The sequence below is a fragment of the Mesoplodon bidens genome, assembly GCF_964165515.1.
Source record: "Mesoplodon bidens genome assembly, chromosome: 8".
NCBI classification, from domain to species: domain Eukaryota; kingdom Metazoa; phylum Chordata; class Mammalia; order Artiodactyla; family Ziphiidae; genus Mesoplodon; species Mesoplodon bidens.
In genome coordinates, this window is record NC_138165.1 from 78418970 (window position 1) to 78432763 (window position 13794).

The following is a 13794-nucleotide window of genomic DNA, read 5'->3' on the forward strand; positions in this document are numbered from 1 at the left end:
GTAAGCCTATGAGGTGCTAAGGGGCACCGAGGAAGAGGGCTTCACCCAGCTGAGTGGTACAGGCCTTCCCTGGGAGAAACAGCATCACTGCTGTCAGCTCTCTGAGGACAGGCATTCTTTTCTGTTTTGCTTTGTATCCCAAGTGCCTAGGAAAGTACCTGATACAAAGGAGATGCTTAATATTTACTGACTCAGTGAAGGAAAAGAGGACCCTAACATGTGTTGCACTTTCATTTAATATTGCCATCTAACTCCTGTATTGGCTTTTATCTTCACTTGCACATCTATGAAAATCACCAACAGCATTATAAACCATTCAAGGGCAAAGACTGCGTGTCATATTTCTTTGTGTCCCACACAGTCCCTAGAACAGGGTCCTATATGTCAAAAACATTTGAAATAAATAGGAGCTGGCTGGCAGAATGAATGTTCCCATGCTGTGTCTGTTGTGCATACAAACCAAGAATGAAAGACTATAAAGGTGAATGTTAATCTGTCCCAACTTTCCAGTTAGGCTTTTTTAGCCCCACTCTGCAGATATGGCAAACAGCACCAAAAGACTGTTCGACAACTCAGTTTATAAATAATTCCAATAGCAGAACCCATACAACCATGCAAATTCCCGAAGGGGATCTGGAACCAAATCAACTTTCTCTTCACTCCTAATAACCATACTGTCAGCTTCCTCTCCTAAACACTGACATCCAACTCAAAGAATTCATACCAATTCAGATCACTTTTCACTATGAACAATTATCTAGGAAAAATTTTTCTTAGATGTTCAAAAGTGCTAATTAATAGCAAATATAATACTTATCAATAAGACAAAAACAGACGAAGCTGTTCAAGTCATGTAAAGACATTTCAGGGGCTTCCCTGGTGGCGCAGTCGTTGAGAGTCCGCCTGCCGATGCAGGGGACGCGGGTTCGTGCCCCGATCCGGGAAAATCCCACATGCCGCGGATCGGCTAGGCCTGTGAGCCATGGCTGCTGAGCCTGCGCGTCCGGAGCCTGTGCTCCGCAACGGGAGAGGCCACAACAGTGAGAGGCCCGCGTACCGCAAAAAAAAAAAAAAAAGGCATTTCAAATGTGATTTAAAACAGAAGCATCTTAAAAAAAGCTTTACTGATCTCAAGGTGAACTAATCAAACTAATGTTTTAACTTAGTAACAAACTGCTACACTCACTAAATCAGGTAAGGGATTTTATACAGTCATTTATTTATCATGACCATCCTTTAAAAATATCATTTCAGTAAATGAATTAATCCCACTATACCCTCACATACTACAGTACTGCTCTTAATTTAAGAAGAACTTCAAAAGAAGAGTTCTATTTTAAAAAAGCCATCAAAAAGTGTTAAACCTTCAATGAGGAATAAAAACTCCATGAACTTTTGAGTGGCGTGGTAATATACTGTCCTAGAATACAATTTTGGCTTTAAAAAATGAGCAGTGGTAATTAAGAAACATGTCTTCAAACACTGTAAGAAGTAACAATATGTTACTAAATAACCAAGAGATCACTGAAGAAATCAAAGAGGAAATCAGAAAATACCTAGAGAAAAATGACAATGAAAACACGATGATCCAAAACCTATGGGATGCAGCAAAAGCAGTTCTAAGAGGGAAGTTTATAGCAGTACAATCCTACCTCAAGAAACAACAAACATCTCAAATAAACAATCTAACCTTATACCTAAAGGAACTAGAGAAAGAAGAACAAACAAAACCCAAAGTTAGTAGAAGGAAAGAAATCATAAAGATCAGAGCAGAAATAAATGAAATAGAAACAAAGAAAACAATAGCAAAGATCAATAAAACTAAAAGCTGGTTCTTTGAGAAGGTAAACAAAATTGATAAACCTTTAGCCAGACTCATCAAGAAAAAGAGGGAGAGGACTCAAACCAATAAAATTAGAAATGAAAAAGGAGAAGTTACAACAGACACTGCAGAAATACAAAGCATCTTAAGAGACTCCTACAAGCAACTTTATGTCAATAAAATGGATAACCTGGAAGAAATGGACAAATTCTTAGAAAGGTATAACCTTCCAAGACTGAACCAGGAAGAAATAGAAAATATGAACAGACCAATCACAAGTAATGATATTGAAACTGTGATTAAAAATCTTCCAACAGGACTTCCCTGGTGGCGCAGTGGTTAAGAATCCACCTGCCAATGCAGGGGACACGGGTCTGAGCCTTGGTCTGGGAAGATCCCACATGCCGCGGAGCAACTAAGCCCGTGCACCACAACTACTGAGCCTGCGCTCTAGAGCCCGCGTGCCATATCTACTGAGCCCACATGCTGCAACTACTGAAGCCTGCAGGCCTACAGCCCGTGCTCTGCAACAAGAGAAGCCACCGCAATGAGAAGCCCGTGCACTGCAACGAAGAGCAGCCCCCGCTCACCATGACTAGAGAAAGCCCGCATGCAGCAACAAAGAACCAGTGCAGTCAAAAATAAAATAAATAAATTTATAAAAAAGAAAACTAAATAAATAAATAAATAAAATAAAAAATCTTCCAACAAACAAAAGTCCAGGACCAGATGGCTTCACAGGTGAATTCTATCAAACATTTAGAGAAGAGCTAACACTCATCCTTCTCAAACTCTTCCAAAAAATTGCGGAGGAAGGAACACTGCCAAACTCTTTCTAAGAGGCCACCATCACCCTGATACCAAAACCAGACAAAGATACTACAAAAAAAGAAAACTACAGAGCAATATCACTGACGAATATAGATGCAAAAATCTTCAACAAAATACTAGCAAACAGAATCCAACAACACATTAAAAGGATCATACACCATGATCAAGTGGGATTGATCCCAGGGATGCAAGGATTCTTCAATATACGTAAATCAATCAATGTGATACACTATATTAACAAACTGAAGAATAAAAACCATATGATCATCTCAATAGATGCAGAAAAAGCTTTTGACAAAATTCAACACCGATTTACGATAAAAACTATCCAGAAAGTCGGCATAGAGGGAACCTACCTCAACATAATAAAGGCCATATGCGACAAACCCACAGCAAACCCCATTCTCAATGGTGAAAAACCAAAAGCATCTCCTCTAAGATCAAGAACAAGACAAGGATGTCCACGCTCCCCACTATTATTCAACATAGTTTTGGAAGTCCTAGCCATGGCAATCAGAAAAGAAAAAGAAATAAAAGGAATACAAATTGGAAAAGAAGAAGTAAAACTGTCACTGTTTGCAGATGACATGATACTATACATAGAGAATCCTAAAGATGCCACCAGAAAACTACTAGAGCTAATCAATGAATTTGGTAAAGTTGCAGGATTCAAAATTAATGCACAGAAATCTCTTGCATTCCTATGCACTAATGACAAAAAATCTGAAAGAGAAATTAAGGAAACACTCCCATTTACCACTGGAAGAAAAAGAATAAAATACCTAGGAATAAACCTACCTAGGGAGCCAAAGACCTGTATGCAGAAAACTATGGGACACTGATAAAAGAAATTAAAGATGATATAAACAGATGGAGAGATATACCATGTTCCTGGATTGGAAGAATCAATATTGTGGAAATGACTATACTACCCAAAGCAATCTACAGATTCAAGGCAGTCCCTATCAAATTACCAATGGCATTTTTTACAGAACTAGAACAAAAAATCTTAAAATTTGTATGAAGACACAAAAGACCCCAAATAGCCAAAGCAGTCTTGAGGGAAAAAAACGGAGCTGGAGGAATCAGACTCTCTGACTTCAGACTATACTACAAAGCTACAGTCATCAAGACAATATGGTACTGGCACAAAAACAGAAATATAGATCAATGGAACAGGATAGAAAGTCCAGAGATAAACCCACGCACCTATGGTCAACTCATCTATGACGAAGGAGGCAAGGATATACAATGGAGAAAAGACAGTCTCTTCAATAAGCTGTACTGGAAAAACTGAACAGCTACATGTAAAAGAATGAAATTAGAACACTCCCTGACACCATACACAAAAATAAACTAAAAATGGATTAGAGACCTAAATGTAAGACCGGACACTATAAAACTCTTAGAGGAAAACATAGGACATAAATTTGTGATTTGACATAAATCACAGCAAGATCTTTTTTGATCCACCTCCTAGAGAAATGGAAATAAAAACAAAAATAAACAAATGGGACCTAGTGAAACTTAAAAGCTTTTGCACAGCAAAGGAAACTACAAACAAGATGAAAAGACAACCCTCAGAATGGGAGAGAGTATTTGCAAACAAATCAATGGACAAAGGATTAATCTCCAAAATATATAAACAGCTCATGCAGCTCAATATTAAAAAAACAAACAACCCAATCCAAAAATGGCCGAAGACCTAAATAGACATTTCTCCAGAGAAGACATACAGATGGCCAGGAAGCACATGAAAAGCTGCTCAACATCACTAATTATTAGAGAAATGCAAATCAAAACTACAATGAGATATCACCTCACACCAGTCAGAATGGGCATCATCAGAAAATCTACAGACAACAAATGCTGGAGAGGGTGTGGAGAAAAGGGAACCCTCTTGCACTGTTGGTGGGAAAGTAAATTGATACAGGCACAGTGGAGAACAGTATAGAGGTTCCTTAAAGAACTAAAAATAGAATTACCACATGACCCAGCAATCCCACTACTGGGCATATACCCAGAGAGAATCATAATTCAAAAAGACACATGCACCCCAATGTTCATTGCAGCACTATTTACAATAGCCAGGACATGGAAGCAACCTAAATGCCCATTGACAGATGAATGGATAAAGAAAATGTGGTACATATATACAATGGAATATTACACAGCCATAAAAAGGAACGAAATTGAGTTATCTGTAGAGACGTGGATGGATCTAGAGACTGTCATACAGAGTGAGGTAAGTCAGAAAGAGAAAAACAAATATCATATATTAACGCATATATGTGGAGCCTAGAAAAATGGTACAGATGAACAGTCTGCAGGGCAGAAATAGAGACACAGATGTAGAGAACAAACGTATGGACACCAAGGGGGGAAAGTGGCGGGGGATGGTGGTGGTGGTGGGATGAATTGGGAGATTGGGATTGACATATATACACTAATATGTATAAAATGAAAAATAAGAACCTGCTGTATAAAAAAATAAAATAAAATAAAATTCAAAACAAAGAAAACAAAACAAATAAAGATATATAATACAGTTAAACAAATACTGTAAGAAGTAAAACTGTCTCATTTAGGTTTATGTTACAACATGGGCTATACAAAATAACATACATTGCTTTGTGCATAATAAATGCATAATAAATGAATATTAGATAAACATTCATACATATATTGTAAAACTTAAGAAAATGCCAAGACCTTTTTAAGTTCTATATTTGACCTTAAAGAATATGTCTCCATTTCATTGGCCAAGTGGTCAGACAGGCTGTACGGATAAGGGATGCCAAAGTAATCAGCCTCTTCCTGCAGAGCAATGCGGGTTCGCTCCTCTGTGGGAATGTGAACTTCTCCGTGAAGATAATCCAAAAGGTATTTAAATAGATGTCCATCACGGTCAATAACACAAGCCCCTAGAAAATATTCAGTTCAAAAATGATTGAATAGATACCAACGACCACAGTAAAATTTCAACATGTCAAACTAGAATTAGACTGAAGACCTCTACAATTAGAAATGTTTCTTTCTCAAAAGAAAGTTAAATATCTAGTGTTTAAATAGGTTTAGTCAAATTTGGGGAGCCTCTGTATTCTGACCTGCAAGGAAAACATATTCTGAGCTCCATTAGAAATCTTGGATGCAAGGACTATATTCCCACTATGGCCTCTGCAAAAGCCATGGAGACCTTAGACTGCTGGTAGAAACAGAAGCTTACCCCTAATCTCAACCCAGCTGGGCCAGGAAAGGTGTATGGAGTTCCTCCCTAATGAGGGTATGATGGGGTCCAGCATTTGTATGTCAGTGACCCTACAAGTCGACCTGCAGTGTTGCCAACAAATAAACCCTGGGTTCCTGGCTATGGGCATGCCATTTGTTCAGACTTATTAGGTTAGTTCCTTTGTATGAAACTTTAGAAGAGAAATACTATACTGGTACTACTTTATGATAAAAGACTTTTTGTAGACAATTCAGCAGAATTAAAAAAATAAAAAAACACTTCGGTATGAGGTTACTCAATGATTTCCTTCCTCCCTTGATTAGTTTAAGACGGGATTAAGAAGGTAAAAACTTAGAGGCAGAGGAAACAACTCAGTCCCTGCTTACCACCTTTACACCAACAAACTTTCTGTCCAGATGGACATCAAGTCCTGGGCACCAGACATCAGTGAGTTTTCCATTCTTCCAACTGCCATTCACCTGGCAAAGCAATCTCTCCAGACCCAGGGTTACTAACAGCCCCTCACGCTCTGAGCTCCTCAATCCCTTTTTTCTAACACAGAAGCAAGAGTGGGTCCTACGAGCCCCAGAATGCCTAAGATGTACAAAAAGCCTTACTTGCTCTGCTGAAGTTTCTTTACCACCAGTAGTAGGTTCAGTGAACCCCAGAGCACTCAAAGCAGAGAGTGGCCCCAGGACCCTAGCCCTTGTATTTTACAGTTTGTTCTGAAACACCAATTTTCAGTCCTGGGTGACTGACAGTCTCACTGAACTGATGTTTTCTTAGGCATACACATCTGCCCACACAAGGCTCTGCAGCTGGACTAGATGTGAGTTTAACACTAATTCTACACTGACAGTACCTGCCCTGTTAGCTATGAGGGCAGCTCCTTTCTCCAGAGAAATACATTTTTTAACTTGAAGAACACAGAGAGAAGCTAATATATTTAATCAGGCTCAATACCTTTACCCATTGAGTTGTATGAATGGAACAACTTTCAAAATATGATTAATCCCCATAATTAGGTGATGGTTGGCCTTTACACACATTCACTTTTTTGTCAACTTTTAGCAACAGCATCACAGATTCTAGAAACTGGTATTTAATTTCTCCATGTACTTAATGAATCTCCATACAGTCCCAATGATCTCAGTAATTAACATACTAAGCTAATACATTCTGTTGTAATTCGAAAAATTAAAGGGAATTTAAACTAGACTCTTATTTTAATGAATATTCATGATAATGCTTACAGACTTTAAATATTTACCTGATTCATCTGCTTTTAGAGGAAAACGACCACTGAACATGGATGCCAGCATTGAGTCCTTAAAGCGGCACAAGGACTCCCGCCTGGCTGTGTAAATACAGCCACCCACGTTCAGTCGAAGAATATCCAACGCCTCTTCTTCTACCTTGTGACCTTCCATTGCTCTCTCTGACACCTGAAGTTTTCCCTGGAAACACTTTCAGAAACTGCAAAACAATGGTGGTCACAGTACCCCTCTGTAAAAACAAAGGACAATCACCACTGACATTTCCAACAATACATGAAATAGGTAATAAAAATAAATACATTCTAAAGTGGTTTAAAACAAATTCCTCAGCACCTGCAATACTGAATCGAAGGATTTAATGTAATACAAAAGGAGTCTGAGATATGCTGAGAAGCTGGAAAACTCTGGCTCAGAGGATTTGTAAATGATAATAAAGTATTACCAACCAAATCAGAGCTGTTGAAATGACTGTTTAAAGAATTAAACGAGATAATGCATTGTCTGTTACATATAAAGCAAACGTGAGGTGTGCTTATGATCTTCAGTATTCAGATATCTTTTTAAACTACAGTAAGTCTGAGGGAGCTGTGTAGACTTGCAGAGGGGAATAGCATGTAGCATGGAATCAGGCTATTAGGCTCTACCACTTACTAGCCTGGGACCTTGGGCAAATACTTATCCTCCTCTGCCTGTTTCCCCATCTCTAAATTGGAGGGAAGGATGTTGCCTACCTCAAAGGACTATCAGAGGAGTAATTGACAGAAAATATAAAAAGCGTATAGAACAGTCTCTGGCTCAGAGTAAGTACTCAATAAATGATAAATATTATCTATAATAATATAAAAATTTACAAGAGGGTATATACTGAAGGACTTTATATTGGCTCTGGAGATTTAAGGAAACATAAGAGCAGAAATTATTAACAACAGTAGTTGTAATTCTTAAGTTAGGTAACTAAGGGATATATAATTTATCAACTGAGATCAGAATTCCATGTATACCAAAAGCCAAACTGGTCCAGAAGAACAACAAATGACATCTCTAAACCATCTGGCTTCTTCCCTCTGAAATAGCTGAACCTTTAGAGACATTTTAAGGATTTTATTTCTTAATCCATTCTGGAGATAGATGAACCACAGCTGACTGTGGCATTCCTACAGAACCTAAAACAATACCCTGAGGAAAAATGTACTCCCAATGTATCTTCACATTTCATAGCAAGTGTAAAATGGCTACCAATAGGCTCAACTACATCCATGGCCATTCACTTTGCCATCAACTTTGAGCATCCTTTCATAGATGCTCCAGTTTAGCCAATTTCTAATAAGAGAAAGAGACCGTTAGAGTCTGAGGAACACCATGTGTGTGAAACACAGTAGACAGAAACTATTATGGGCCAACAGTCCAGCCTTCAAAATCCACTTATCAATGTGACTTCCTACACTGCCTAAAAGTCCAAGGAGCAGCCCAACAACGAACCATGTGAAAGAACCACTTCTGAGGCCTGGAATGGGACTGGTTCACGCTGTCCCTGTTATCAGCTCCCTGGAATCCTATCTATTCTTCAAAGCTGCAGGCAAACCTCACTGCTTACATGACCTTCCCAAGCACCCCCAGTTAGAATCCTTGCACCCCCAGTTAGAATCCTTGCACAGTTCTCCCAGATATACTACCCCTGACCACATATTATTCCACTTGACTAATCCCTAATTTGGGGGACTATAAACTGCATCACCCTTAACAATTCCCATTTACTGAATGCTATGTGCCAGCCACTGTAGGAGACACTTGACAGACATTACCTCATTCACACAAAAGCCCTACTGGGTAGGAGTTACTGTCCCTACTGACAGGTGAGGACACTGGAGAAAGAAATAGTAATGTGTGCAGGGTCTACACTAGGGCTGCCCTGCCATAAGTGGTGGCGTCAGCCCCAATCCAGGTCAGCAGGACCAACTCCAAGTTCTTCCAGCTGCACCCCACACCGACTCCTTCAGCACTGTTTCACTCCTAAGGCTCCTGACCTGAGCACTTCACTCACTAAGCGTCTGTCCGTCTGAAGACTCCGGTGGATGGCAATAGGAACACAGCAGCATCCTGGGCGCAAGGATTCAAGAGATACCCCTAAGGCAGAGGACCATCAGCATTTCAAGGCCAGTCACAGGGCCGCACCTTCAAATGCACCCACTTGCACTCCCTGCTGGGTCGACAGTGCCCAGCCCTCTGGGGAAGAGTGCCCAGACTGCGGTTCCGTGACCACCTGCACCAAAACCATCAGGGACACTTGCTGAAAATGCAGATTCCCGGACCACGACATAGACTCTGGTTCAGAAAGTCTTAGGTGGGGTCGGGAGTCCCCCCGCGGACCCTATTTTGAGAAACGCTCAAGGGACTCCCACGACGCGGGACGAAAGGGGAGGGGCTGGGACACCACAAAGCCCCGCGGGGGTCTCCCCGCGGTCCGGGGATCCCGAATCGGCCTGAAGCCCGAGCCTGCAGCCCCGGGCGCCCGTGTTATCAGCGCGGCCCGGGCCCTTCATCAGGGCGCCCTGCCGCCTCCCGGGCCCGCGGCCCACACGGCGCCCCACTCCTCCGCACGGGATGGGCGGGGTAGGCAGCCTCCCCGACTGACCTGCGGCCCGCCCGACCCTTGGCGAGGGCGCCGGACGCCACGGGGCCCGACACGGAAGTGAGCGCCTCCCCGGCTGCTCGGCAACTCGTGCAGCAGCGCGGCTCCAGGGCCGCCTCAGTGCGCCTCAGCCTGGCGGCGACGGCCGGGAGAGGAAGGCCCCACCCCGGACACGCCTCGGACACGCCCCTCCATAGCCCCGCCCCGGGGCTGGTCCTCCCACCTCCGGCCGCCGCCGCCGCCTGCTTTGGGGAGGACGCGAGGTCTGGCAGTCTCAGTACCATGCCGGGAAAGGAAAGGACACGCAGAGAGACGCAGGCTGGATCCCCGAGGGACGGTCTTGTCCGTTCAGAGGCGGCTTTTACACATGAAGAAAACAACACCGAAGTTGCAATCGGCCAGGGTCAGTTAATAAGCGGTAAGAGGATGAGTTAGGTCTTTTCACTTCTAGATGAGGAAGGGCCCTTCCCTCCAAACTGGGTTGCTCAATGCCAAGAGTCATTCATATGTTGCACTTGAATGTTTGTGCATTTGGATAGTGTTTGTGGCTTACAAAGCTGTTTCACACAGAGCATTCTTGTTTTATTTAGTCTGTGTGACAGCCCTATATTTTTATTCCTGTTACAGTAAGGAAAATTGAGACAGGAGCAAACATTTATTGAATACTTCTGTACCCCTGAGATTCTGCTAAATGCTTTGCGTGCACTAATTTCCTCTTAACAGTAACCCCAAGAGTTCTTTTGGTTTCCAGCTGCAGCCTACCTTGTGCAAGAGGCGTTGCTAGGTATTTCAAAATGAATAAAACACAGTCCTATTCTCAAGGTACTCTCCCAGACTCAATAATAATTGGTTCCTAATTTTTCTCACTGTGTCTTAGAAGGGAATAAGCCAATGAGGGGTAAGCCCACCTACCCCCTCAGATATTGATAGTACCCAGGAGAGGAAGAAGGTTTGTTCAGCCTACAATTATTGAGCACTAGCTATGGACCAGACACTGGGAGTGGAGGACTGAACAGGACAATCAATGTCCCTGACCTAATGTCCCATGTCATTTCCATTCTAGTGCAGCAGTCAGAAGACTTTATCTGTAAATATTTTAGGCTATTATATATTTATATATAAAATATTTTTAAATATTATGGGCCATACATAACTACTCAACTTTGCTGTTGTAGTGTTAAAGCAGCCATAGATAATACATAAACGAATGAGAGTGACTACGTTCTAACTTTATTTATGGATACTGAAATTTGCATTGCATATAATTTTCATGTGTCATGAAATATTCTTAAATATTTCAAACACTTAAGTATGTAAAAACCATTCTTAGAGCGTGGGCCACCCATGGATCATAATTTGCCTGCTCCTGTTCAAGTGGCAGAAACAGACACTAAGCAAAATAGTTACAGACAGTGATAACCACTTGGGAGGAAGTAGGATAATGTTGGATGGAGATGATGGCTTGGGAGAAGTTCTCACTAATGAGGGGACATTTAAGTTGAGCACTAAGGGTGAGAATGAGCCTATCCTCCGAAGAGATGGGGGAAGCATATTTTAGGAAAAAGGGAGACCAAGTGGAAAGGCCCTGAGGCAGGAAAAGACTTGACAGTTTGTAGGAAGGGAAAGGACACTAGTATGTCTGGAGCTTGGTGAGCATGGGGACCAGGGGGAAGGTGATAAGAGATGAAGCTGAGAAGAGGGGCAGGAACCAGCTTTTAAAGCATCTTGTGGCAGAAGTAGTTTAAATTTTACTCTAAGCATATGGGAAACCATTAAAAGGTTTTAAGCAGTGAAATGGCATGATCGATTTAATATTTTTAAAAACTCACTCTGGCTACTGTGATGAGAATGGATTGAAAAGGCATAAAATGAATGTAGGCAGCTGTTGCAGGAATCCAGGGGACAAATGGCATAGCTTCTACTCAAGTGGTGATGGTGATAGAGAGAAGTGGATGAGGGCAAGAAATGTGTTTAGGAAATAGAAATGACATTAAATATGCTGAGGATCAGCTATGATGTGTTAGTTCAGGTTCTTTGTAAAGTGGACAGCAAGATCAGATTAAACCTACAAAAAGTTTATTGGGGGAGACACCTGTGAGGAAAAAATCGGGAGGGATCTGAAGGGGACCGAGAGAGCCTTTAGACTAGATGCAGATTAGGAAAAGTGGATATGATGCAGTTCAAGAAAGTTTCAGGAAAGCCAATGAGGAGTTTTCAAGCCAATGTCCCTCATCAAAGGAGTCTTATGTCTCCTAGGAATAGGCCTGCCTTAGTATCCCTGCCAAACTCAGTCACTGGCTGGGAGCCGTCAGTGGGAAGTGCAGCCTGGAACACGGTGATAGATTTCAGAGCACAGTATGTGGAGTACATCCGTCAATAATGCTCCCTGTAATCAGACATCTGAGAGGTACGTTTTCGTGGCTGCCACATATGAGGGAAAGGGGAAATGCAGGATTACGTGTCAATTGTTGGCTGAACAGCTGAATGATGGTGCCATTTACTGAAATGCTGGATTATGGGAGAGATCAGAAGCTGTATTTTAAACTATTAAGACTGAGATGTTAAACAGGCATACAAGTAAAGCGATCAAATAGCCACTGAATGAATCTGGAGCACGGGAGTGAAGTATGGTGGTGCTGAAGGTGTGAATTTGGAAGGCATCAGCATTTAAAGCCATGGAACTGGATAAAATCACCGACATAAAGGGCAGGTAATTAAGAAGAAACAGGATGGAACACTGACTCCAATACTTAGATTTCAGGCTTAGAAGAAAGAGCCAGAGAGCCGGAGAGTATGAAGCTACAGGAACCAAGAAAGTAAAGTGTCATTTATGTCAAATGCTGCTAGGAGATCAAGAGTCCACCAGATTTGATAAGATAGGAGTTCTTGGTGACCTTGACAAGAGCAGTTTCAGTGCGGTGATAAGGAAGCAAGCCCAGAGGAAAGTGGGTTGAAGCGTGAATGTGAGATGGCAGACTGGATATAACTGTAGAGAAGAAAGAGAAGGAGAAAAATAGGGCTGTGGTTGAGGTGGGAGACAAAGTCAAGGGATGGAGTTTTAGGATGAGAGTCACTAGAGCAGGCTATGCTGATGGAAATGATCCAATAGGTAGGTAGAGATTGGTGATGCAGTGGAGAAGGGGGGACAACTGAGGGAATGAAATGCTTGAGAAGGCAAAAGGGTCCTGGAGCCAGAGCAGGAGGAATTTCTGTTTGGCAAGAGCAGGGATAGGAGGTAAAACAGACAAGATAGATTTCAGTTCAGGTAAAATGGTAGATTTCACAGTGGGAAAATGAGGAAATTCTGATTGAATGGCTTCTACTTCCTCAATTAAGTCTAAAGCAAAGTCAGAGGCTAAGAGTAAAGGTGATGAGGGGTGGAAGAGGTTTGAGGAAGGAGGATAATGTATGAATTACTTTTCTTGAGAAATTGAAAGGGCAGACTTTCTATAGAAACATGACGGGATTGCTCGGAGAGAACGAGAGCCTGTTTGAAGATTATAATCATTATACATGGATGGCAAACTAGTCATCCCAGTTATGTGACTTTTACCCAGCAACACTCAACAGCTTCAGTGTAGGTGCTGCTGAGGAAGTAGATCATTGGACTCAACTAATGTTGAGATTTAATCAAGTGATGTAATACAAGGAGAGAGGGGTGAGAGTTGAGGATGTTTGTAAGTGATTGAGTCCCACGGAGGACCATGGACTCTAAGCTGGATAAGGAGAGAAATAACTATATAACGGTGGTGATGGATAGTGAAAAAGTAGTGAAGTTAATGGATTGGAGATCTCAGAGAAATTGAGGAATTATTTAAATAGGAATACAAGAGTAAGTGAGCTGGAAGAATTGGAGGCAGTGGTCAAAGAATATCACACTTGAATTCAAGATTTTGGAGGTCATTCAATGACCATAATGCCAAGGTTCCAGACTGAGATGGAGTGGAAGAAAAGTTAATGGAGGTGAGAAGTTTAACAAATGATTATTATTAGATGAGTTTCCCCA

General features: G+C 41.7%; 2 protein-coding genes across 2 annotated transcripts in view; one reads left to right on the forward strand and one right to left on the reverse strand.

The window, feature by feature from the left end:
• Positions 1–9924, reverse strand: part of KCTD18 (potassium channel tetramerization domain containing 18) — a 30752-nt gene extending 20828 nt beyond the window's left edge. The window contains exons 1-3 of the mRNA XM_081241814.1: positions 9792–9924; positions 7153–7388; positions 5366–5577 (exon numbers count right to left, since the gene is read on the reverse strand). Coding sequence (XP_081097940.1) covers positions 5366–5577; positions 7153–7312 — 372 coding nt within the window. The 5' untranslated portion in view covers positions 7313–7388; positions 9792–9924. The remainder of the gene's footprint in view (positions 1–5365; positions 5578–7152; positions 7389–9791) is intronic.
• Positions 9925–10075: 151 nt separating this feature from the next.
• SGO2 (shugoshin 2) overlaps positions 10076–13794 on the forward strand; it is a 54299-nt gene continuing 50580 nt past the window's right edge. The window contains exon 1 of the mRNA XM_081242327.1: positions 10076–10191. The gene's annotated coding sequence lies outside the window, so the exon portion shown is untranslated. The remainder of the gene's footprint in view (positions 10192–13794) is intronic.